At 41.9% G+C, this 24,680-nt stretch overlaps 2 protein-coding genes across 3 annotated transcripts; one reads left to right on the forward strand and one right to left on the reverse strand.

The window, feature by feature from the left end:
• Positions 1 to 7,735: 7,735 nt before the first annotated feature.
• On the reverse strand, positions 7,736 to 18,484 carry LOC112237318 (interleukin-1 receptor-like 1). Of its 2 annotated transcripts, XM_024405908.2 has the most exons (12): positions 18,277 to 18,484; positions 13,060 to 13,104; positions 12,746 to 12,845; positions 12,366 to 12,606; positions 11,861 to 12,044; positions 11,532 to 11,682; positions 11,148 to 11,216; positions 10,926 to 11,052; positions 10,592 to 10,740; positions 9,215 to 9,346; positions 8,687 to 8,851; positions 7,736 to 8,591 (listed from the first exon to the last, which is right to left on the reverse strand). In XM_024405908.2, the coding sequence occupies exons 2-12, from the start codon at positions 13,078 to 13,080 to the stop codon at positions 8,185 to 8,187; spliced, it is 1,746 nt and encodes a 581-aa protein (XP_024261676.1). In that variant the 5' UTR covers positions 13,081 to 13,104; positions 18,277 to 18,484; the 3' UTR covers positions 7,736 to 8,184. The 2 variants fall into 2 exon arrangements, with proteins under 2 accessions (XP_024261676.1, XP_042174004.1); XM_042318070.1 differs by lacking the exon at positions 13,060 to 13,104 and having other exon boundaries at positions 12,746 to 12,810; positions 18,282 to 18,484.
• Positions 18,485 to 20,573: 2,089 nt separating this feature from the next.
• Positions 20,574 to 23,487, forward strand: LOC112245624 (GTPase IMAP family member 8-like). Its single transcript, XM_024413752.1, has 4 exons — positions 20,574 to 20,675; positions 20,885 to 21,589; positions 21,749 to 22,960; positions 23,076 to 23,487. Exons 1-4 carry the CDS (start codon positions 20,648 to 20,650, stop codon positions 23,396 to 23,398), a joined length of 2,268 nt encoding a protein of 755 aa, XP_024269520.1. The 5' UTR covers positions 20,574 to 20,647; the 3' UTR covers positions 23,399 to 23,487.
• The last annotated feature ends 1,193 nt before the right edge of the window (positions 23,488 to 24,680 follow it).

A 24,680-nucleotide genomic window follows, 5' to 3' on the forward strand; every position in this document is an offset into this window, starting at 1 on the left:
GAATAGTGGGAACCAATTGGAGGTTTACTTAGTAGCAATGCAAATATCATGGTACAGCTATATAGACACTCAATCATCATGTTACTTTTTAATGGTACGTTTACAAACATATATTTTGATAAATAGAATTGAAAGTTGTGTCTCATTATGGTAAGTGGTGAAATAAGTATAGCCAGTTACAATTGTAATGGCTTAGCAGATAAGAAAAGACGATCAGTATTTACCTGGATAAAAGAAGGAATATAATAATCTATTGTTTACAGGAAACTCATTCAACAATTTTAGATGAAGGTTTGTGGAAAAAGGACTGGGGGGGTGAAATATATTTCCGCCATTGTCACGTCTCTCGTCAGAAGGCATGGACCAAAGCGCAGCGTGGTAAGTGTTCATGATAAATGTATAACTGCGGACCGTCGCTGCAGGCTCCAGACTGGGGACCGTCGCTGCAGGCTCCTTGCCATGGATCATCACTGGAGGCTCCGGGCCATGGATTATCACTGGAGGCTTTGTGCCATGGATCATCACTGGAGGCTTTGTGCCATGGATCATCACTAAAGGCTCCGGCCCATGGATCATCACCACAGGCTCCGGGCCATGGATCATCACCACAGGCTCCGGGCCATGGATCATCACTACAGGCTCCGGGCCATGGAAAATCACTGGAAGCTCTGGGCCATGGATCATCACTACAGGCTCCGGGCCATGGATCATCACTACAGGCTCCGGGCCATGGATCATCACTACAGGCTTCGTGCCATGGATCATCACTGGAGGCTTGTTACGTGAAGCTGGAAGGAGGAGACGTACTGGAAGCCTGGTGTGTGGAGCTGCCACAGGGCTTACCAGGCTGGGGAGACATACTGGAGGCCTGGTACGTGGAACCGGAACAGGTCTCACCAGACTGGGGAGAGGCACTGGAAGCCTGGTGCGTGGAGCAGGCACCGGATACACTGGGCCGTGGAGGCGCACTGGAGGTTTCAAGCGTAGAGCTGGCACAACTCGTCCTGGCTGGATGGTTACTTTCACCCGGCAAATGCGGGGCGCTAGCACAGGACGCACTGGGCTGTGCAGACGCACCGGAGACACAGTGCGCAGAGCCGGCGCAGGATATCCTGGGCCGAAGAGACGCACTGGAGGCCAGGAGCGCTGAGCCGGCACCATCCGTCCTGGCTGGATGCCCACTCTAGCCCGACCAATGCGAGGAGCTGGAATATAGCGCACCGGGCTGTGACTGCACACTGGAGACATGGTGCGCATCACCTCATAACACGGTGCCCGACCAGTAACACGCTCCCCATGGTAAGCACGGGGAGTTGGCTCAGGTCTAAACCCTGACTCCGCCTATCTCCCAGTGTGCTCCCCCAAAACATTTTTTTGGAGCTGCCTCTCGGCTTCCGTGCTAGCCGTGACCACTTGTAAAATTGCTCCCTCCTTGCTGCCTCTGTCTGTTCCCATGGAAGGCAATCCCTCCCGGCCAGGATCTCCTCCCACGTCCAGGATCCTTTCCCAAATGTCCTCCCACGTCCATTCCTCCTGACCACGTTGCTTGGTCTTTTTGTGGTGGGTGGTTCTGTCACGTCTCTCGTCAGAAGGCATGGACCAAAGCGCAGCGTGGTAAGTGTTCATGATAAATGTATTACTCAAAATACTCAAACCACATGCTAACCAGTAGGCTGCCCTGAGGCGGCAGGGTAGCCTAGTGGTTAGAGTGTTGGACTAGTAACTGAAAGGTTGCAAGTTCAAATCCCAGAGCAAAATGTGCAAATTGTCCGAACAGATCATCAAGGTATATGGATTATTTTAAATATGTTATTGGACAATTAACAGATATGCCTTATTAACCTATACGGTCCAAATAATGATGATCCAAGCTTCTTTGAAAATACATATAAGAATTGATCAACTCTACAAGCAACACTAGACTCTATTATTATGGTGGGAGATTTTAATACGGTTTTAAATACCTCTACGGACCAGAAATGAAATCACATTACAAACTGTCACCCTCAGGCACTTAAGAAAATCTTGAATGTCATGGATATATTGAAATTGGTGGATATATGGAGACTTAAAATACCCTGACCTCTCTGGCACCAAAAAAAAAGTTTAAAAAGTGTTGATAGGGGACAGAATGCGATCAGATCATCACATAATTGGCATATACACTGCTAAAAAAAATAAGGGAACACTTAAACAACACAATGTAAGTCCAAGTCAATCACTTCGGAAGCAACACTGATTGACAATACATTTCACGCTGCTGTGCAAATGGAATAGACAACAGGTGGAAATTATAGGCAATTAGCAAGACACCCCCAATAAAGGAGTGGTTCTGCAGGTGATAACCACAGACCACTTCTCAGTTCCTATGCTTCCTGGCTGATGTTTTGGTCACTTTTGAATGCTGGCGGTGCTTTCACTCTAGTGGTAGCATGAGACGGAGTCTACAACCCACACAAGTGGCTCAGGTAGTGCAGCTCATCCAGGATGGCACATCAATGCGAGCTGTGGCAAGAAGGTTTGCTGTGTCTGTCAGCGTAGTGTCCAGAGCATGGAGGCGCTACCAGGAGACAGGCCAGTACATCAGGAAATGTGGAGGAGGCCGTAGGAGGGCAACAACCCAGCAGCAGGACCGCTTCCTCCGCCTTTGTGCAAGGAGGAGCAGGAGGAGCACTGCCAGAGCCCTGCAAAATGACTTCCAGCAGGCCACAAATGTGCATGTGTCTGCTGAAACGGTCAGAAACAGACTCCATGAGGGTGGTATGAGGGCCCGACGTCCACAGGTGGAGGTTGTGCTTACAGCCCAACACTGTGCAGGACGTTTGGCATTTGCCAGAGAACACCAAGATCGGCAAATTCGCCACTGGCGCCCTGTGCTCTTCACAGATGAAAGCAGGTTCACACTGAGCACGTGTGACCGATGTGACAGAGTCTGGAGACGCCGTGGAGAACGTTCTGCTGCCTGCAACATCCTCCAGCATGACCGGTTTGGCGGTGGGTCAGTCATGGTGTGGGGTGGCATTTCTTTGGGGGGCTGCACAGCCCTCCATGTGCCCGCCAGAGGTAGCCTGACTGCCATTAGGTACCGAGATGAGATCCACAGACCCCTTGTGAGACCATATGCTGGTGCGGTTGGCCCTGGGTTCCACCTAATGCAAGACAATGCTAGACTCATGTGGCTGGAGTGTGTCAGCAATTCCTGCAAGATGCTATGGACTGGCCCGCCCGTTCCCCAGACCTGAATCCAATTGAGCACATCTGGGACATCATGTCTCGCTCCATCCACCAACGCCACGTTGCACCACAGACTGTCCAGGAGTTGGCGGATGCTTTCGTCCAGGTCTGGGAGGAGATCCCTCAGGAGACCATCCGCCACCTCATCAGGAGTATGCCCAGGCATTGTAGGGAGGTCATACAGGCACGTGGAGGCCACACACACTACTGAGCCTCATTTTGACTTGTTTTAAGGACATTACATCAAAGTTGGATCACCCGGTAGTGTGGTTTTCCACTTTAATTTTGAGTGTGACTCCAAATCCAGACCTCCATGGGTTGATAAATTTGATTTACATTGATAATTTTTGTGTGATTGTTTGTCAGCACATTCAATTATGTAAAGAAAAAAGTATTTAATAAGAATATTTCATTCATTCAGATATAGGATGTGTTATTTTAGTGTTCCCTATATTTGTTTGAGCAGTGTATATTACTCCTATAGAATTTTCAAAAGATCAAAAGAGTCCATATTAACAAAGGAAATAAATGGTAGATTATCAGACATGCAACAAGAAGGTCTGATATCATTATTACTGAAACAGGACCCAAGTGGTATATATAAAGATCTAGTACAATTAAAACATTTGAGACCTCTTACAATTCAGTGTTGTAATGCAAAAATCCTAGCAAAATGCTAGCAAAATGCTTGGGGCACTGAATTAAAGAAGTATTGTCACCCCTGGGGCGGCAGGGTAGCCTAGTGGTTAGGGTGATGGACTAGTAACCAGAAGGTTGTAAGTTCAAATCCCCGAGCTGATAAGGAACAAATCTGTTGTTCTGCCCCTGAACAGGCAGTTATACCCACTGTTCCTAGCCGTCATTGAAAATAAGAATTTGTTCTTAACTGACTTGCCTAGTTAAATAAAAGGTTAAAAAAATATATATATTATTCATCCTAACCAGACAGTTTTTTTTACATGGATGACACATTGGAGATAATAAGACAAGTACTGGAAACAATTGAATACTATGAAATATCGGGGACACCAGGCCTGGTATTCATAGCTGATTTTGAAAAGGCTTTTGATAAAGTATGACTGGAGTTTATATATAAATGCCTAGAATATTTCAATTTTGGGGAACCTCTTATAAAATGGGTTAAAGTTATGTGTAGTAACCCTAGGTGTAAAATTGTAAAAAATGGCTACATCTCAGAAAGTTTTAAACTATTTAGAGGAGTAAAACAAGGTTGTCCACTATCGGCATATCTATTTATTATTGCCATCGAAATGTTAGCTATTAAAATTAGATCAAACAATAATATTAAGGGATTAGAAATCCGTGGCTTAAAAACTAAGGTGTCATTTTACGCTGATGATTCATGATTTCATTTAAAAACAACATATAGAATCTCTCCACGGCCTCATATAGGATCTAGATACTTTTGCTATCCTCTCTGGATTAAAACCAAATTATGATAATTTACTATATCAAGTATTGAATCACAAAAAAATGCACATTTTACATTACCGTGTAGTTTATCAATTAAATGGTCTGACGGAGATGTGGACATACACGGTATACAGATCCCAAAAGAAAGAAATATTCTCACTCCAATATATTGTTATAGAAAGTTAGCAAAAATAAATAAGATCTTGCTACCATGGAAACGCCCTGATTAACTCTTTAGTCATATCACAGTTTACCTATTTGCTATGGTTTTGCCTACACCTAGTGACCTGCTTTTTAAATTATATGAACAAAAAATATTCAATTATTTTTGGAATGGCAAGCCAGAAAAAATTAAAAGGGCCTATTTATATAACGAATATGAATTCAGAGGGCAGAAATGATTAAATATTAAAGCATTAGACCTCTCACTAAAGGCATCAGTTATGTAAAAGTTATACTTAAATCCAAAAGGGTTCTCTAGAATATTGGTAGGAATGTCTCATCCTATGTTCAAGAATGGCCTTTTCCCCTTTATTCAGATTACACCTGCTCACTTTGGGTTGTTTGAAAAGTAAATAATCTACAAAATATAGTTATTTTTTAAACAAGCCTTAGTTGGTTGCAATTTTAGTTAATCCACCTGAAAAGACAGAACAAATAATACAACAAATATTGTGGTTAAACTCAAAAATACTAATTGATTAAAACATTTGTTTTTGAAGAATTGTTTAAAAAAGGTATAATTTTAGTGAATGATATAAATAGGACTGGTGGAGTTGTCACACATGCAGCTAACACAGACATTTGGAAAAGTCTGCTCTACAGAAAATTACAGCCAACTAATTGCAGCCTTACCACAAAAATGGAGGAGGCAAGTAGAAGGGGAAAAAAGTACGGAACTTGTATGTCGGCCCTGTATTAAAGAATATATAAGGACCAAAAACAAAAACGGACATCTGTGCCATATACAGTTGAAGTCGGAAGTTTACCTACATTTAAACTCAGTTTCACACAATTCCTAAAATTTAATCCTAGTAAAAATTCCATGTCTTAGGTCAGTTAGGATCACCACTTTAATTTAGGAATGTGATAATAATAATAGTAGAGACTGATTTATTTAAGCTTTTATTTCTTTCATCACATACCCAGTGGGTCAGAAGTTTACATACACTCAATTAGTATTTGGTAGCATTGCTTTTAATTGTTTAACTTGGGTGAAATGTTTTGGGAAGCCTTCCACAATAAATTGGGTGAATTTTGGCCCATTCCTTGATTGAGGTCAGGGCTTTGTGATGGCCACTCCAATACCTTGACTTTGTTGTCCTGAAGCCATTTTGCCACAACTTTGGAAGTGTGCTTGGGGTCAATGTCCATTTGGAAGACCCATTTGCGACCAAGCTTTAACTTCCTGACTAATATCTTGAGATGTTGCTTCAATATATCCACATAATTTTAGTTCCTCATGATGCCATCTAATTTGTGAAGTGCACCAGTCCCTCCTGCAGCGAAGCACCCCCACACCATGATGCTGTCACCCCCGTGCTTTATGGTTGGGATGGTGTTCTTCAGCTTGCAAGCCTCCCCCTTTTCCCTCCAAACATAAATCAAATCAAAATCAAATCAAATTTTATTTGTCACATACACATGGTTAGCAGATGTTAATGCGAGTGTAGCGAAATGCTTGTGCTTCTAGTTCCGACAATGCAGTAATATCCAACAAGTAATCTAACTAACAATTCCAAAACTACTGTCTTATACACACAAGTGTAAGGGGATAAAGAATATGTACATAAAGATATATGAATGAGTGATGGTACAGAGCGGCATAGGCAAGATGCAGTAGATGGTATCGAGTACAGTATATACATATGAGATGAGTATGTAAACAAAGTGGCATAGTTAAAGTGGCTAGTGATACATGCATTACATAAAGATGCAGTAGATGATATAGAGTACAGTATATACGTATACATATGAGATGAATAATGTAGGGTATGTAAACATTATATTAGGTAGCATTGTTTAAAATGGCTAGTGATATATTTTATATCATTTCCCATCAATTCCCATTATTAAAGTGGCTGGAGTTGAGTCAGTGTGTTGGCAGCAGCCACTCAATGTTAGTGGTGGCTGTTTAACAGTCTGATGGCCGTGAGATAGAAGCTGTTTTTCAGTCTCTCGGTCCCAGCTTTGATGCTCCTGTACTGACCTCGCCTTCTGGATGATAGCGGGGTGAACAGGCAGTGGCTCGGGTGGTTGTTGTCCTTGATGATCTTTATGGCCTTCCTGTAACATCGGGTGGTGTAGGTGTCCTGGAGGGCAGGTAGTTTGCCCCCGGTGATGCGTTGTGCAGACCTCACTACCCTCTGGAGAGCCACCACAATCAGTGGGCCATAGCAATGGCCATTATGGTCAAACAGTTCTAGTTTTGTTATCAGACCAGAGGACATTTCTCCAAAAAGTACAATCTTTGTCCCCATGTGCAGTTGCAAACGGTAGCCTGGCTTTTTTAAATGGCGGTTCTGGAGCAGTGGCTTCTTCCTTGCTGAGCGGCCTTTCAGGTTATGTCAATATAGGACTTGTTTTACTGTGGATATATGTACTATTGTACCTGTTTCCTCCAGCATCTTCACAAAGTATTTTGCTGTTGTTCTGGGATTGATTTGCACTTTTCACACCAAAGTAAATTAATCTCTACGAGACAGAACAAGTCTCCATCCTGAGCGGTATGACGGCTGCGTGGTCCCATGGTGTTTATACTTGCGTACTATTGTTTGTACAGATGAACATGGTACCTTCAGGCGTTTTGAAATCACTCCCAACGATGAACCAGACTTGTGGAGGTCTTGGCTGATTTCTTTGCATTTTCCCATGATGTCAAGCAAAGAGGCACTGAGTTTGAAGATAGGCCTTGAAATACAGCCACAGGTACTCCTCCAATTGATTGAAATTATGTCAATTAGACTATCAGAAGCTTGACTTCAACTGTATGTCACTATGGCAGCTGCCATAGACAGGTTGGTTGTTTAGCAACAAAACAGACACAAATATGGGGCAAAACAGAACATGTTGTCAACAATGTTTAGTCTCCAATGTTTATTGAAAACATAAAAAAAGTACACAATGAACACTTGTTCTCTCACAAATACATTGTTACAGTTGTTGGTTAGTAAGCAAGCACATTTTGCCATATTAGCATAAAAATGACATCAGTCAAAATACCTAAAAACAAGACATGGAATCAAGAACAAGATAAAACTAGCTGAAATTAGCCACTTACTATTCCCCACATGGCAGTTTGTCATTGTTGCTAGCCATCCAGAATCACAACAACACACGGCCTTCTGCCACATTGTACACATCGTTTTTGTGACGTTCTCAGCTAACCTGTGTATATCTCGCTGCACAGCACTGGAATAATTAATTATATTTCTAAGAATGGAATAAGGATTTTCAGAAAACCCAGACCTCCACACGCACTTCAAGTCCTCAGACCTGATTGTTCACATAGAACAGTCATATTAACTGGTTGTCAAAACTAGTCGAGCGCGGCCAAGGCATCATGTAACGCACCCTCTTCCAGAAGCTTGAGTTGGGCAGCGTCGACCCACGCCTTCCCTCATGCCACATTAAGGGGGCATTCTTGCGGACTAGGTGCTGCAGGCCGGGGGGCAGGTGTGTGTAGCCACCCTCCCCCAAGTCCCCCAGCTGGATGAGGATGACGTTCATCTCACTGTGGACCAGAGCCTGGAGGAGCCCCACCTGACAGTCATAGTCCTCCGCTGTGGTCAACGAAGACGAGTAGCCCCATTGGCCACATGACCCTTGACCTCCTGAGCCTGACCATGTGCTTGAGCTGGGGGTCAGGATGACAATCAGCCTCCTGCTCAGCCGCATACAGTCCTCCACCAACTCCATGTCGTCTGGGGACAACAGAACAGAGAGGGAGAAGTTAACTTTTGACTTTAGTGCTGTTTATTGCTTCTTAGAGGGTAGGACACAGTCTGAAAGAACCAACCTTTCCCAGGTAAGTCGTCTCTGCCATGGATGAAGAGTCTAAAGCCACACTTCTGCTCCAGGACAGTGGGCAGAACGCTGCTCACAAAGTGATACACTTTCTCCTCCCTTTCCTTGTCTACGCCATCCATCTGGTAGACAACGTAAGCATCATAGACCTTCCCATCTGAAAACTCAGACAAAGAGGTTTCTGTCAAATCTCAGCAGGAAAGGAGTAGATTGTAGAGATTTGATTAAATTCTAGTTGAACTGAAATTTCGTTATTTTAATATAAATTTGCTCATTACTTCTACACTTGCAGTGGGATTGCCCCCGCCGGGACCTGTTGAGAAGGGCCTACTGCAGACAACTGCACTGCACAATCAGTCGGCCATGCTTCAGTGTGGTGACTAAGAACTAAATGTAGTAATATGTTTATATGGTATCCAATACTATATAGATCATGTAGGCTGAATAAGCATTTCTGTACAATGAAAAATCTTTGTGAAATAGCATCATTACACTTCAGTGGGTGGCTAGATGTTCTTACCCTCAGATCGACCACAGCATTTGAAAACTCCACGGAAGAGCAGCGCCAGATCGATGTCAAAGACTTTAACAGCCACAGCAGCTAGCAAGAAGAAGAGCAGTAGCACCACACATAGACCCATAAACATAAACCCTGTTGGGGGGGACAGGGAGAACACAACACCAAGAAAGTTACAGAGTTTGCATGTGTGATTTTGTGTATCTGTGTGACATATACAGTTGAAGTCGGAAGTTTACATACACCTTAGCCAAATACATTTAAACTCAGTTTCACAATTCCTGACATTTAATCCTTGTAAAAATTCACTGTCTTAGGATCACCACTTTATTTTAAGAATGTGAAATGTCAGAATAATAGTAGAGAGAATGACCTATTTCAGCTTTCATCACATTCCTAGTGGGTCAGCATTGTCTTTAAATTGTTTAACTTGGGACAACTGTTTTGGGTAGCCTTCCACAAGCTTCCCACAATAAGCTGGGTGAATTTTGGCCCATTCCTCCTGACAGAGCTGGTCTAACTGAGTCAGGTTTGTTGGCCTCCTTGCTCGCACTCACTTTTTCAGTTCTGCCCAGATTTTCAATAGGATTGTGATGGCCACTCCAATACCTTGACTTTGTTGTCATTAAGTAATTTTGCCACAACTTTGTAAGTATGCATGGGGTCAATGTCCATTTGGAAGACCCATTTGCAACCAAGCTTTAACTTCCTGACTGATATCTTGCTTCAATATATCCACATCATTTTCCCTCCCTCATGATGCCATCTAGTTTGTGAAGTGCACCAGTCCCTCCTGCAGCAAAGCACCCCCACAACATGATGCTGCCACCCCCGTACTTCACAGTTGGGATGGTGTTCTTCGGCTTGCAAGCCTCCCCCTTTTTCCTCCAAACATAACGGTGGTCATTATGGCCAAACAGTTCTATTTTTGTTTCATCAGACCAGAGGACATTTCTCCAAAAAGTACAATCTTTCTCCCCATGTGCAGTTGTTAACTGTAGTATGGCTTTTTTATGGCGGTTTTGGAGCAGTGGCTTCTATAGGACTCGTTTTACTGTGGATACAGATGCTTTTGTTACTGTTTCCTCCAGAATCTTCACAAGGTCCTTTGCTGTTGTTCTGGGATTGATTTGCACTTCTCGCACCAAATTACATTCATCTCTAGGAAACAGAAAACGTCTCCTTCCTGAGCGGTATGACGGCTTCGTGGTCCCATGGTGTTTATACTTGCATACTATTGTTTGTACAGATGAACGTGGAGTGATGTAATTTGTGGAGTGGTTGAAAACCTAGTTTTAATGACTCTAACCAAAGTGTATGTAAACTTCCAACTTCAACTGTATGTCTATGTGATATTTGTTTAAGAGTGTGTGCACTAACCTCTTAGCTTGAGAGTAACTACTACATAATTCCATTTCTGGTCGTTCATTGCAACACATGTGAACTTTGACTGGAGGTCCCTCATAGTCACTGTGTTTATGGTCAGGATAGCTGTGAAGATACTCCGCATTGAAGATACCTCCACCTCGCTACAGTAACACATACACACAAAACATTCACACAGCGAATTCTCAACGGTGAATCTGGGGTCTTGCTTTCAAGGAAATGTGGTAATTCTGTAACCTTGTTCTCAAAAATAAAATCAAGTGTGTGTGTGCTTGTGTGTATGCATGAATCCATAAGTGTGTGTGTGTGTGTGTATGTGTGTACCTACCTGGTGGTGTTCACCGAGTAGCCTTGCTGCGAGCGCACTTTCACTCCATTTATCTCCCACCACACATGACAGTTGTCTTCAATGTTCTGCCCACAAAACGCCTCACACCTCAACTTCTTTGTGGTGTCTATGAAGAACAAGAGATACTATGAAGACAGAGAGATATACCGGGCAAACCAAATCAAGCACAACACAAGTATTTGAGCCAGCTTTGATCCCTACACAGGTCAGTGGTCTCTGTGCTTCCGTTTGTCGGCAGGTTGATCTGAGGAGGATGCGAGGCAGAGGGAGCTGAAGGAGACAAAACACAGTTTAGTCAGAAAGATACTTTTGGATACATTCAAAACGTTGTTATTGATGATTGTTGCTGCCACAAAGACCACATGTGATATGAGGGTCACTTTTGATGTTTTTGATTCTGTTTGTTTGATATAAATGGAGGCTAATGTACCTAGTGTAGCCTAATAACCTGCTGTAATGTAGCCTAGTTTCTCCCTGTTTGCTGACCCTGCTGCCATCTTGGATGAGGTTTCAGCAAAGCTAAAATCAAATAAATAAACTGCTGAGAGGATTGACAGAGCGGTCATCAAGTCACAACCTACATACCTTGGATCTTTAGTCTCCTGGATGCAGAAGTTTTGAGAACCGTCCCATTGTGCTCCCACGTGCACACACACGTATAGATGCCCTCGTCTGCTTTGGAGGCGCCATACACCCACAGATTTCTCTCAGACTCGTTTGGAATGAGACTGAAATTCTGAAATTAAAGACAAACAATTTGACATACATCTTTGCTGAAATAGCAGTAACACACCTGATTCCACTCATTAAGAGCAGGTGCCACCCTTAGGAGCTTTAGGACAGGAGTTGAGAACCAATGTTGAATAGTTTTGTAGACTTGAGGTTTGTGTTAGCATTCCGGTCATGTTCAGTACCTTATACCAGGCTAAGTTCTCTTTTCCATCCTGGCATAGTTTTTCCACGGTGTCAGGACATGGGATAGCAATGTTGTCTGCTGACTCTGAGATATCGTTAAACAGGACTGAATGACCAAACGGTTGGGCTTTGACAACAATCACCTCTGTCACAAAAATTAGGCAGGTGTCTGCTGCCTTTCTCCTGGAACATAAGCATATACAGTGTAACAGTTATCCAAAAGGTAACCAACAGGGTTCTAACTGGGGGCCAGCCGAAGAACCCTTTTAGGCTGTAGAGAGCAAATGTTTTTGAGTAAGTTCGAACATAATTTTATTCAACGTTCATGCATGAGAAGGGACCCTAAGGGTTGTTCTTTGTAAATGTGCATGCCTACCCTAGCCCTATGTACACATCCAGGTTCAACACTAACCCTAGACTCAACCCTCACCCTCCCAAACAGGGCTCCCTCGCTCTCAATTACCAATGTAACCCCTAAACACACACACACAGTTGTTGTATTACCAGTAGGTGTAGTACTGATCAGAGTCGTTGATTAAAAGCGGGAGGAAGAAGAGCACCGGTCCATGATGATGCACACGCTCTTCCTCAGAGGACGGGAGCTCTTGGGTTCTGTTTCTGTACCAGGTAAACTCAGTCACGCTGGCCCAAACCAACTCACTCAGGTCATAGTAGGCTGGCAAACTAAGGGCCTCTCCCTCTGTCACAGTAGTTTCATACTTGTCAAATAGTTGACATGGGGACTCTGACAAAACATAAACATACATTACCCGATTAAGTTGCATGTGAAGGAAAAGAGGTCTATTGTTCAAGGTACAATATATTCACTATACATTGTAATAATGGGATGTAGAAATGTGTGAAATCTGAAGAAGATGCTATACCTGTGTAATGACCTATTGTAGTGGGGTTTAAGGACATTTCTCTCTGGGCAGAAATCCTAGTCAAACTGAGGAGCAGAAACATGAGACCACCATCCACCAACTACAAGACAAGGGGAACAACAACAAAAAATAATGTTACCTTATTGTAAAGTCGGACAGGAACTATCATTCTACACAAGACCCTATAATAAAACATCAGGACCATGCTTTACTTGTTTTTACAATAAATGACTTATGTTTTTTATTCCCTCTTGAAAATAAGTATGCAGAAAACATTTTTAGGTTCAGCGTGAAGAATTACTGAAAGAGCTTACCCTGAATGTGAAGGAGCACATTTTCTGTAAAACAGGAACTTGCAACTAGAAAGAACAAAAGTCACATTTCTCTTTCAATATGTTGTTAGGATATCCTGTTATAGATACAGCAGAAATTATGAAAATTGAAATGTTGACACAATATGGATGATTGAAATGGCCATTTAACATATCAAGCTTGAATGAAGAAACCATGACCTCTATGGAAAATATAGATGTTTAAAAAAAAACATCAAATCACTTTGGTGCTATTTTCACAAGCATAAAGTGAGTTTTTTAAACTCTTAGTACAAAACTCCAAACTGGTAACACTTAATGCAGAAAGTCACAATCGAAACCTTTTTATGCATTAATTTGGTTTGGAGACGTATTTTACCACACAACAACCTATTATCCAAAATATAAGTTTACTGTGAAATACCATGCAAACATTTAAATCAGCAAACACTTCTCAATTTAGTCATTTTAACAACCAGTTAATCCATTAGAAAAAATGCTGTACAGTAAATTGCAGTACATTACACTGTTTTCACATTAGGCAATACACTTGCAATACCCATCAAATATACTGAAAATCTAATTGCCATAATTTCTGTGATCAAAGGTTCATTGAATACATCTTTCACAATAATTGATGCAAAATAGAAATGTATTGTTCAGATCTAAATTACAGCTAGGAATGAATCTTTTCCCCAAAATCTACCAAGTTTTAGTACAGGGAATAATTCATATTTATCCAGTGACCATTTAAAGCGTTTAAAACAAAGATATGGTCTCTATGCCAGGGTTCTCCCCAAATAAGAGAGCGCTGAGCCACCTTGTTGACTTGGCTGCGTCACTATGTAATGATTTCAGATCAAATTAAACTGATATTTAGTAATGAGTATATATTTGATCGCCAATGACATTGTTGTGAATTTTGAAACAGGCTGTTTATAAATTCAGAGTGTTATCATGTTCCTCAATTAATTACGTCCATCCATGTCTGAGGACACCGGGAGATGTAGAAACCAGCCACTAGGGGCAACAGTGAGGGATGTTACCTTCAAGTAGGTTTCGGTTTTGCTGGGGTGTTGTGGATGGGCTTAAGCATCTGCTTCTGGTGTAAAAGGTTGCATATTTTGTTTTAAGCCTATCCCAAACCTTAACCATTCTGAGCTAATACATACCCTTAATATTTGAGTTGATGACTAAACCTAACCTTAAACACTTCAAAATTTGACATTTGGAACAACTTTTTGTTCGTATGAGAAACATGAATGAACGTCTAATACTTGTTGCAGCATTCAGCGCATTTCAGCAGTAGGCAGTAGCAGTAGCAGTATCTCAACAGAGTGCGCACAGGCAGTGCAGAACACATCCCGAGTATAGCTTTGTTGAATCATAAAAACTTTGTAACAGTAGTCAAACAAAAGTCAAATGAGCAAAGTTGCTAAGCTTGCTAGATAATATCCTTCAAAGAATGACAGAACATTTTGTTACATTACAGCCTTATTATAAAAGGGATTCAAAAAAATTTTTTTCACACAACACTGAAATGGCAACGCAAAAGCAGGTTTTTGGAAATGTTTGCAATTAAAAAAAAAGATATATAAACTTAAATATGAGTTTTCTTGGGTATGACGCTACAAGCTTGGCACTGTATTTGAGTTTCTCCCATTCTTCTCTGCAAACCCTCTCAAGCTCTGTCAGGTTGGATGGGGAGTGTCACTGCACAGCTATTTACAGGTCTCTCCAGAGATGTTTGATCAGGTTCAAGTCCTGGCTCTGGCTGGGCCACTCAAGGACATGCAGAGACTTGTCCCGAAGCCACTCCTGTGTTTTCATGGCTGTGTGCTTACATACAAATCATGAAAATCCAGACAGAAAATATTTACACAAGAAGCAATCTAATATCACACAGTCAAAACTCTCCGTCGTTTAGGTAAGTTCACCATTCTGCGATTCTTCCTGTTGGAAGGTGAACCTTTTGCCCGTCTGAGGTCCTGAGCGCTCTGGAGCAGGTTTTCATCAAGGATCTCCCTATCCCTTGCTCCGCTCATCTTTCCCTCGATCCTGACTAGTCTCCCAGTCCCTGCCACTGAAAAACAACCCCACAGCATGATACTGATGGATGATAAGAATTTGTTCTTAACTGACTTGCCTAGTTAAATAAAACTTGTATGATGTGTTAAACTTTGTATTGTACTACTTTGTGGATGTCCATCATCCATTTCGTATTTTATGTTACGAATTACAATTTGTTATGGCTAATGTTAGCTAGGTTATCTAGGTGGTTAATGTTCGCTAGCCTAGGGGTTAGAGTTAAGGTTATGGTTAGGAGTTAGATTAAAGGGTTAAGGTTAGGGTCAGCTAACATTAAGTAGTAGCAAAGAAGATATAAGTAGCAAGTAGTTGAAAAGTTTCTAATGATCTAAAATGCTAAGGTTGTCCGTGATGAGATTCGAGCATGTAACCTCTGGGTTGCAAGACATTAACTTGATATGCCTGACCAACCACCCTACTTTCATTTTTGAGTTAAGTAACCTTCTCTCTTATGTAACCATACCAAATGTAAGGTATAATACTCATTTGCATGTCCCGGATTTACATTTACTATGTTACGTCCAGGCTGCAGTCTGCAGTAGTTTAGGAGTTGTGGGGCAAACGATTGAGCTCATCTCCAGTGTCCTTCCCATAATTCCAAACTACAATACCCATCAGACACTGTCGCAGTCCAACCTCTCCTTCAAATATCTATCAGTTCAGGGTTGCGTTTCGAAAATCAAAGTACACAGCCCTCGGCCCTTGGGTGAATCCCCACGGCCATATTTCTTGTCGGTCCAAATTATTAGCAGGGGAGTTTGCAACGGTAGCCCCTCAGCCCTCATTTCTAATGGAGTTTGCAAGTGTACAATTATGTCCACTTCGGGGCCTGAAACGCCCCATAATTAAATTTGCGATGATTGTACACCAGCTAAGAAAAGTCTTCCAAAACATCAATATGTAGTCAACATACAAAAGTGTAACTAAAAACAAATGTAAATAAGTTAGAAATTGTGCTACTAATGCACAAACACGTGTCATAAAATCGATTTACTTTTTGTTTGGTTAGCTTCTGGAAATTGTAGAAATATTTTTTTCTTATTCACACTAATGTTAGTTTGCTAATTCATTTGCTAGCTATCATACAGTAGGTATATATTAATAATTATATAGTTAATATAAGTAGACATACAATCATGATTGACGTAGCGCAAACAAAGCACCCACAAGCTACCAGTAGCTGAAAACACAAACATCACGGGATGATCGAGTGACAAATTTCCAGGCGGTCCATTTAATTTCCGGGCGGTCCATTTAAAAATGATTCCTTCCTCCCTAGCCCTGCAACTCGTCAGACATCATCAGAAGTATCCACTTCATTTGATGGATGTGCAACATAGCTTCAGCGTGTAAATCAGCTAGAAAGATGTGTCAGCAATCGAGTAATTGTCTCTGGCCCCCTTCCAGTTAGGGGGAGTGATGAGCTCTACAGCAGAGTCTCAACTCAATTGCTGGTTGAAAACTTTCTGCCCATCCCAAATGATAGCATTTGTAGATAATTGGCCCTCTTTCTGGGACTCACCCACAAGCAGGACCAAGCCTGGCCTGCTGAGGAGTGAAGGACTCCATCCTAGCTGGCTGGGTGCTCTTTTCTTATCTACCAACATAGACAGGGCTCTAACTCCACAATGAAATAGGGTGCAGGCCAGGCAGCAGGCTGTTAGCCAGCTGTTCCTAGAATTTCTAAGCAAACCGATGGAGGCAGGGCTTTCTCCTATAGAGCGCCATTTTTATGGAATGGTCTGCCTACCCATGTGAGAGACGCAAACTCGGTCTCAACCTTTAATTCTTTACTGAAGACTCATCTCTTCAGTGGGTCATATGATTGAGTGTAGTCTGGCCCAGGAGTGGGAAGGTGAAGGAAAGGCTCTGGAGCAACGAACCGCCCTTGCTGTCTCTGCCTGGCCGGTTCCCCTCTTTCCAATGCGATTCTCTGCCTCTAACCCTATTACAGGGGCTGAGTCACTGGCTTACTGGTGCTCTTTTATGCCATCCCTAAGAGGGGTGTGTCACTTGAGTGGGTTGAGTCACCGATGTGATCTTCCTGTCTGGGTTGGCGCCCTGCCCTTGGGTTGTGCCGTGGCAGAGATCTTTGTGGGCTATACTCGGCCTTGTCTCAGGATGGTAAGTTGGTGGTTGAAAATATCCCTCTAGTGGTGTGGGGGCTGTTCTTTGGCAAAGTGGGTGGAGTTATATCCTTCCTGTTTGGCCCTGGTATCATCAGATGGGGCCACAGTGTCTCCTGACCCCTCCTGTCTCAGCCTCCAGTATTTATGCTGCAGTAGTTTATGTGTCGGGGGGCTAGGGTCAGTTTGTTATATCTGGAGTACTTCTCCTGTCTTATCCGGTCCTGTGTGAATTTAAGTATGCTCTCTCTAATTCTCTCTTTCTTTCTCTCTCGGAGGACCTGAGCCCTATGACCATGCCTCAGGACTACCTGGCATGATGACTCCTTGCTGTCCCATTTGATATCTGTCCCAAATATCAGCTGATGTAGGAAGGGCTATATAAATACATTTGATGGCAGAGGGGTTAGAGTGTCTTTTAAGTGTTTGGAATGTTGCCCAGCTGTATGTATATATTTCCAGGGCAAATACAGAGAAGTTTTAATGTTATTTGACATTTTCTAACACTGGAAAGTTTTTATTGGAAAAATCCAACTCTAACTCCGTAGCGGTGCATGGGTAAAATGTGTTGTGATAATTGCGTTGTTTGTTCTATAACCTGTTAATTCATATGCCTTGCGACCGTGACAAAACCCAAATAAATTCAACCACACCTTTGTTTTTATCACAAAACCAGATAGCAACCTCTGTCCAGTGAAGTCCACAATGCATAGTGCATGTACAGTAACAAACCGTTGCATGGCCAAGTAAGTTTCCGACATTTTCGGACCACTAAACAACTAGACTTAGAACCACAGAGTTACCGCAAGTTACAAAGAAAACATGAGCTGCCTCCACTATTCCATCACCATTTCAACTTTAACATTTAAACATAATCAAATCACCTCTGCTTGGTCTAATACAGTGGCAACTAAAATCTACACAATAATTTAGTCCAGTCAACGTAAGCTAAATATAATGTGGCTGTCTGATTTCTGTGTGCATGTAGAAAAACATGTTGACTCACCTTACTGGTAGAAAAAAAAAGGTTTTGTCAATAGCGTTTATCATTTTGTCATACAGTACACGCTTTACATGTTTGTTGTCCTAGGCTTCCTGGCTAAAATGCTTGTTCGCTAGCCTAACCAAATATGTTTATAACTAAACCAAGATAGACCACATCTTGTCCTTTCAAAAAAGAACAAACGAGTTATAGTGGGCAGAGCCAAGCACGCGCTAGCACACGTGCCTATTTCCGTTAGGGAACGCCTACTCTGACGTGCGCGTGTGCAATTACCCAATTCGCTTTAACACTCCTTCTGAACGACCCAATTTTTTACAACTTTGGCAAAGGGTAAAGTCTACAAAACTTAGTCCACTATGTTTGTAACATATTCTAGTTCTGGGAACATAACATTTAATTTAGATCAAATGTTTAATCGATTAGAAAATTTGCAGAACGTCTGCCAAAATCCATCTCTTTCCATCTTCTACCACTGCCAGCCACTGCGCTCCCTCTCACTATCATATGTGGTAGTGAGTGGAAACGCCAGGCGGATGCTTCACATTTATACATCCGGTGAAATATCTCATTGTTTTGTGGCATAACTTCAATTCGTGGGAAATGTTATCTAGTTAACATTAGCCTTCTACATCTAACTACATATAATTTAGATCCTCTCAGGCCAGGCACAACAATGTATGAATTAATGGTAGGATCAGATTTGCCGTTATAATCATTGGCCAGTACGGAGAATTAAGTAAAACCACAAGTCCAAATCCCCATCTCCAGTCGTGTCTAATTTAGGAAAGGGACAATTTTAGCTAGCTGGTTAGCTAGCCACCGGCGGACAGCAACACAATGAGTTGCAACAATTCAAGTTTTTATGTCAATGACATGGAGTACGTTTTGTAGACTTTACCCTTTAGTTCTGATTATTTAATTTATCTTATATATATATATATATAATCTAGGGCCTCCCAAGTGGCGCAGTATCAGTGCTTGTGGCGTCACTGCAACCAGCTGTGACCGGGAGTCACAATGGACGGTGCACAATTGGCCCAGTGTCGTCCGGGTTAGGGGAGGGTTTGGCCAAGGGGGCCGCATGACTCGACCTTCGCCTCTCCCAAGCCCGTTGGAAATCACAACATTGGGGGTAAAATCCCCCCGCCCCCCAAAAAAATATATACAGTATATTCTTCCGCTTTGACATTACATATTAGTTTTTGTAGATTGTTTATTTAAAAAAAATGCAATTCAATCTATTTTGATCACACATTGTAACACAATAAAATGTGAAGAAATCCAAGTCTGAAGACTTTGGCAAGGCACGGTATTAGTCACACGCTTCACAAAGCCATATCACATTGAAACACCCATGTGTTTCAAATAACCATGGTTTATATGCAAGTCCTACCATAGACTTGGACTATGTGTGTTCCAAACTCTGAGGAGCTGTATATAATAGAAATATACAATTTACATAATGTAAATTATGAATATGTTGTATTGACTGAAATTTTAATTGTATTTAGAACCTTTGCTCACATGCTTTGGCAATAACAGACCGTTTGAATGACAAGCTGAGAGTCAACTATCAAATCTTACGCTGATACTATAATGTCTAAATGGTGTTTTCACTAAGGAGATGGGAAAACACAAACAATAATAGATCTCTTGCACAAGCAGGTTGAAGGGAGTGGGTCTCTTCAGTACAGTCTTCAACTGTATCGGAAGAAAATACTGTACACTGGATTGCAAATTCAGCCCTTTATTATTTCAGCTTAAAAGTCATCAATGACTCCAGGAAGTCTTGCAATACTATCTCTAGGAGAGAGCTTGTTAAGTATTTTTCGAGAATGACAGTAATTAATCAGGATTTCTTAACTGTAGCCAAGGCCCTATTACTTTTTGCATGGTTTGCAATCAGTTAATGCTCACTAAGGGATTATTGTACAGCCTGGCAGTGGAACAGCTGTTACATTCACTCTGAATTTGAATCTGAATAATAAAAGCTTTTTGACGAAGCGGATAAATGCTTTTTTATGGCACACCATTCTAAACATTACTTGATGTTAGATTAGCACTTTTGTATGGATAATTTTCTGACATTTGGTGTTCAATGACATGACAGAAATCATTAGATCCACAACTGACTACCTATATAACTGTGTCTGTCAGTCAATGTAATTTGCTTCATGAAGATGTGTTATCTTTACTGAACTGAAATGTCATTTCTCAGCAATGTGGGTGGAGTTACATTACAGTCAGGATAAAACTGGACTTTGACTGTTGACCAGCATGTCAAAACGAAAGATATTGGAAAGGATATTAGGGTTCAATGAGTAAACTTCAGGGAAGTCCAACAAAGGGAGAAAGAGAGAGAAAGAGGTACTAAATGGCTTCCAGAGCAAAGAGACAGAATGGTCAGTTACTGAGTTATATCTACCTTTTCAGTGCATTGCTTATAGTTTTCTCACATTTTATTTACAGTACATAGGCCTCGTCATCAATAGTCACATGTTATGTTGATTCTAGCTAAAATGTTGGTCATATATTGGAAATTTGTTAATACTGTAATGCCTAAATTCAAGTCTGTTATATTTTATAAAACATGTACTCTTCTCTCTAATAGGGGACCAGCGTACTCTCCCTAAGCTGAGAGTCATCCTCCTGGGGAGGGATTGGCTGGATAAGAGTCAAACAGGAAACACCATCCTGGACAGGAAGCTGTTTGACACCAGGAGGGGCGTGGAGATGTGTGTGAGGCGACAGAGTCTAGTGGATGGCCGGCAGGTCACTGTGGTCAACACATCAGACAGATGCATCCAGTACTCTGTGCAGGACCCTCTCCTTGTCCACCATAACATAGAAGCCAGCATATCCATGTGTCAACCAGGTCCCCATGCCTTCCTCATGGTCATCCCTTTGAACTCACGCAAAGGCAGGGAATGGACAGTAGAGGGCCCCCTCAAGCTTCTCAACCACATACTCTGGAGACACATGATGGTAGTGTTTACCCAATGTGAGAAACTCAGGGGAATGTCACTAGAGGAACACATAGCGAGACATGGGTTTCTCCAGGAGATGGTGGAGAAGTGTGGGCATAGGTACCATGCTTTAAACACTAGGGCCAACACATGGGGTGATGATGTCACTCAGGTCCCAGAGCTGCTGAGGAAGATAGATGAAATGGTGGCAGGTGGTCCTGCTTATGTTGTCATGAATGAGAAGTTTTCAATGGCAATTGAAGTTAAGAGGATGGCAGAGGAGGAGAGGGCGAGTTTGAGACGGATGAAGGTACAGAGACAGAGGGAAACACTCAGATCTCTGCTCAGGGGTGAGGATCGGAAGAATTCAAAATATATACTGTATATATATATATATTTTTTTACCAAATGATTTCCCCAAAACTTTACCCTTACATTTAAATTGGTTTGGTACCATATCTGAAATCATGCAAATAGATTGTAATCTAAAATAAATATCTCCCATTTAGGTAAGTCCCACCAACTATCTGAAGCTGAACAGAGAATCATGATAGTGGGACCTCGATTGGTTGGGAAGAGCTCATCTGGAAATAGCATCCTGGGTAAGAAAACCTTTGAGGTTGGACACACGACTTCACACAGTGTGAAAAGACAGGGTGACATCACCGTAAGACAAGTCACAGTGGTGGACACACCCGGGTGGCATGGGCGATACTGCACTGAGGACAGTCCTGAAGTAGTAAGAATTGAGATTACCCAAGGTGCATCACTTTGTGCTCCCGAGCCGCACGCTGTCCTCGTGGTCGTACGCTGTGACGAAACATTCACAGGGACAGACAGGTCAAGAGCAGAAGAAAAACTGAATCTGATTGGTCGGTCAGTCTGGAGTCATGCTATAGTGTTGTTCACCTGGGGAGACAAGCTTGGCGACACAGCCATCGAACTTCACATCGAGAGATGGCCTGCCCTTCAGTGGCTTGTCGATAAATGTAGCAACAGGTACCATGTCTTTGATAACACAAGCCCGGCTGGAGGCCCTCAGGTCACAGAACTTCTGGAGAAAATTGAGGAGACAGTGATGGGAAACGATGGTGAACACTGGCTCAAAATGTACTGGGAGCTCAGGGAGAGCAAAAAGAAGTTGACAAAAAGCTCTGAGGAGATTGGGGGAAGACTAGAGGAGGAAGAGAGGGAGAATGACAAGCTTAAAAGGATGATTGAAGAGGAAGAGAGGAAAGTAGAGGAAATAGATAAGCGATATGAGGAGAAAGATGGAATGTTGAAAGAGATGGAGCAGAGAAACACAATGAGAGAAAAGGAGATAGAAGACAGACATTTGGAGTATGAAAGAGAGAAGGAATCCCTCAAACAAATGTGTGTGGAGAAAGACAGAGCATTGGATCAGATGGAGAGAAAGCATGAAAGAGAAAGTAAAGAACTGAGAGACAGGATAGAAAACCTGGAAAAGAGAAAGTCTGAAAGAGAAGAGGAGTTGAATGCCATGATTGTTGAGATACAGAAGGAGTTACAAGATAATAAACAAAGGTATGAAATGAAAGAGGTGGAGATACCAATGCTAGAGAGAGATGTAGCGGAGCTTAAGCAGCAGAATAAAGTGAGAGAAGACATGGTCAACCATGTGAAGATTAAGGAGGATCGAATACAACTGCACAGAGTGGAATCTACAGCACCCGCGGACATGGTGGACAACTCTTATCTAAGTGAGTGCGTTAACTGCCTCTATATCAGATCTCATTTAGCTATAAATGTAGTTAAATAAAGTAAAATATGGTTGTTGTTCATGCTAAATCATAATGCATGCACTCTCTTTTACAGAGACTCAACATATACATTTGAGAAAGACACAGATGTTGTCACAGAAGGATGGTGAGAGGCAGAGGGACACAGCAGGACGAGAGCAGAGAGTTGGAGATGAACAGAGAGAAGCACCATGGTTGAAGATTGGGGCAGCAGTACTGGGGGCAGTGGTTGGGGCCATGGCTGGCTCTGTGAGGGCACCACTAAGTGCAGCCACAGGGACTACTATAGGGGCTGCAGCAGGGGTTCTGCTGGGGAGTTTACTGATACAAGAGGAAGAGGCCAGAGATAATAAAGTGGTGTCTGATTCCCCTGAATGCCCCTATTTAATAAAAAATTAAAATCAGGATTGGTGGGTCACCAGCGGGACATTTGAGCTAACGTAGGCTAATGCAATTAGCATGAGGTTGTAAGTAACAAGAACATTTCCCAGGACATAGACATATCTGATATTGGCAAAAACCTTAAATTCTTGTTCATCTAACTGCACTGTCCAATTTACAGTAGCTATTACAGTGAAAGAATACCATGCTATTGTTTGAGGAGAGTGCACAGTTTTGAACATGAAAAGTTATTAGTAAGCACATAAGGCATATTTGAGCAGTCTTGATACAACATTTTGAACAGAAATGCAATGGTTCATTGGATCAGTCTAAAACTTTGCGCATACACTGCTGCCATCTAGTGGACAAAATCTAATTTGAACCTCGGCTGGAATAATACATCATGGCCTTTCTCTTGTATTTCAAAGATACATTTCAAAGATGATGGTACATTTTTTTTTTAAACAGTTGGTTTCTTCTTTGTATTGTCTTTTACCAGATCTAATGTGTTATATTCTCCTACATCCCTTTAACATTTCCACAAATGTAAAAATCTTACCTTTCAAATGGTACCGAGAATATGCATATCCTTGCTTCAGGGCCTGAGCTACAGGCAGTTAGATTTGTGTATGTCATTTTAGGCAAAAATTGAAAAAAAGGCAGTTGATCCTTAAGTTAACCATTGAAACAAGCATTTCGCTACACTTGCATTAACATCTGCTGACCATGTCTATGTGACCAGTACAATTTGATTTGATTTGAACAGTTGACCCGGCACACTGTAGAATCTGTTTGAGAAGCAGAATAGTAGTTCTGAGACCGGTAAAAGGTAAAAGGAGCAACTAACATCTTTGAATGAGGTGATAGTTTGCCCAAATTACATATGGTTTCCTAATTACCTTGGGTGACGTTCCAGAGCTTTTAATAGACCGTGGCGCTAAGGTTATCCTTCATCAATTGCCCATGTGTTTTTATGATTTTGTTTACCTGATTTGTCGTATACTTTTATGTCTTTTGTATTTATACTGCTGCAATCAAATGACTCTATATTGAGACAGTAAAGAATTCCTGTATCTGAACTTGGTATCTGAGTATTGTTTTCACAGAGGCTTCGGATGCATAGCAATATGTCTGTATTGACCATCATAATGTATAATCATCTATAGAGGATTGTAATGGATGGGGTAGGAATAAATATGATCATCTCAGTTTCAACTGACTATGTTTTGCGATTGGATATGAAATGAATGGTTGATTCATTTTTACTACTGGGTCTCACTATGACAATTTAACAATCCCA

Source organism: Oncorhynchus tshawytscha, linkage group LG03 (genome assembly GCF_018296145.1).
Source record: "Oncorhynchus tshawytscha isolate Ot180627B linkage group LG03, Otsh_v2.0, whole genome shotgun sequence".
Classification (NCBI taxonomy): Eukaryota; Metazoa; Chordata; class Actinopteri; order Salmoniformes; family Salmonidae; genus Oncorhynchus; species Oncorhynchus tshawytscha.

Bases quoted from the DNA above. Each gene is read 5' to 3' on its own strand.
- LOC112237318 (XM_024405908.2), bottom strand. From the start codon at position 13,080: ATGTGCTCCTTCACATTCAGG. The intron at 11,217-11,531 runs GTATGTAGGTTG...TGTCTCCTTCAG, and splicing joins CAGGAGACTAAAGATCCAAG to CTCCCTCTGCCTCGCATCCT. The intron at 10,741-10,925 runs GTAGGTACACAC...GTGTTACTGTAG, and splicing joins TACTCGGTGAACACCACCAG to CGAGGTGGAGGTATCTTCAA.
- LOC112245624 (XM_024413752.1), top strand. From the start codon at position 20,648: ATGGCTTCCAGAGCAAAGAGACAGAATG. The intron at 20,676-20,884 runs GTCAGTTACTGA...TCTCTCTAATAG, and splicing joins CAGAGCAAAGAGACAGAATG to GGGACCAGCGTACTCTCCCT. The intron at 21,590-21,748 runs GTGAGGATCGGA...TCTCCCATTTAG, and splicing joins ACTCAGATCTCTGCTCAGGG to GTAAGTCCCACCAACTATCT.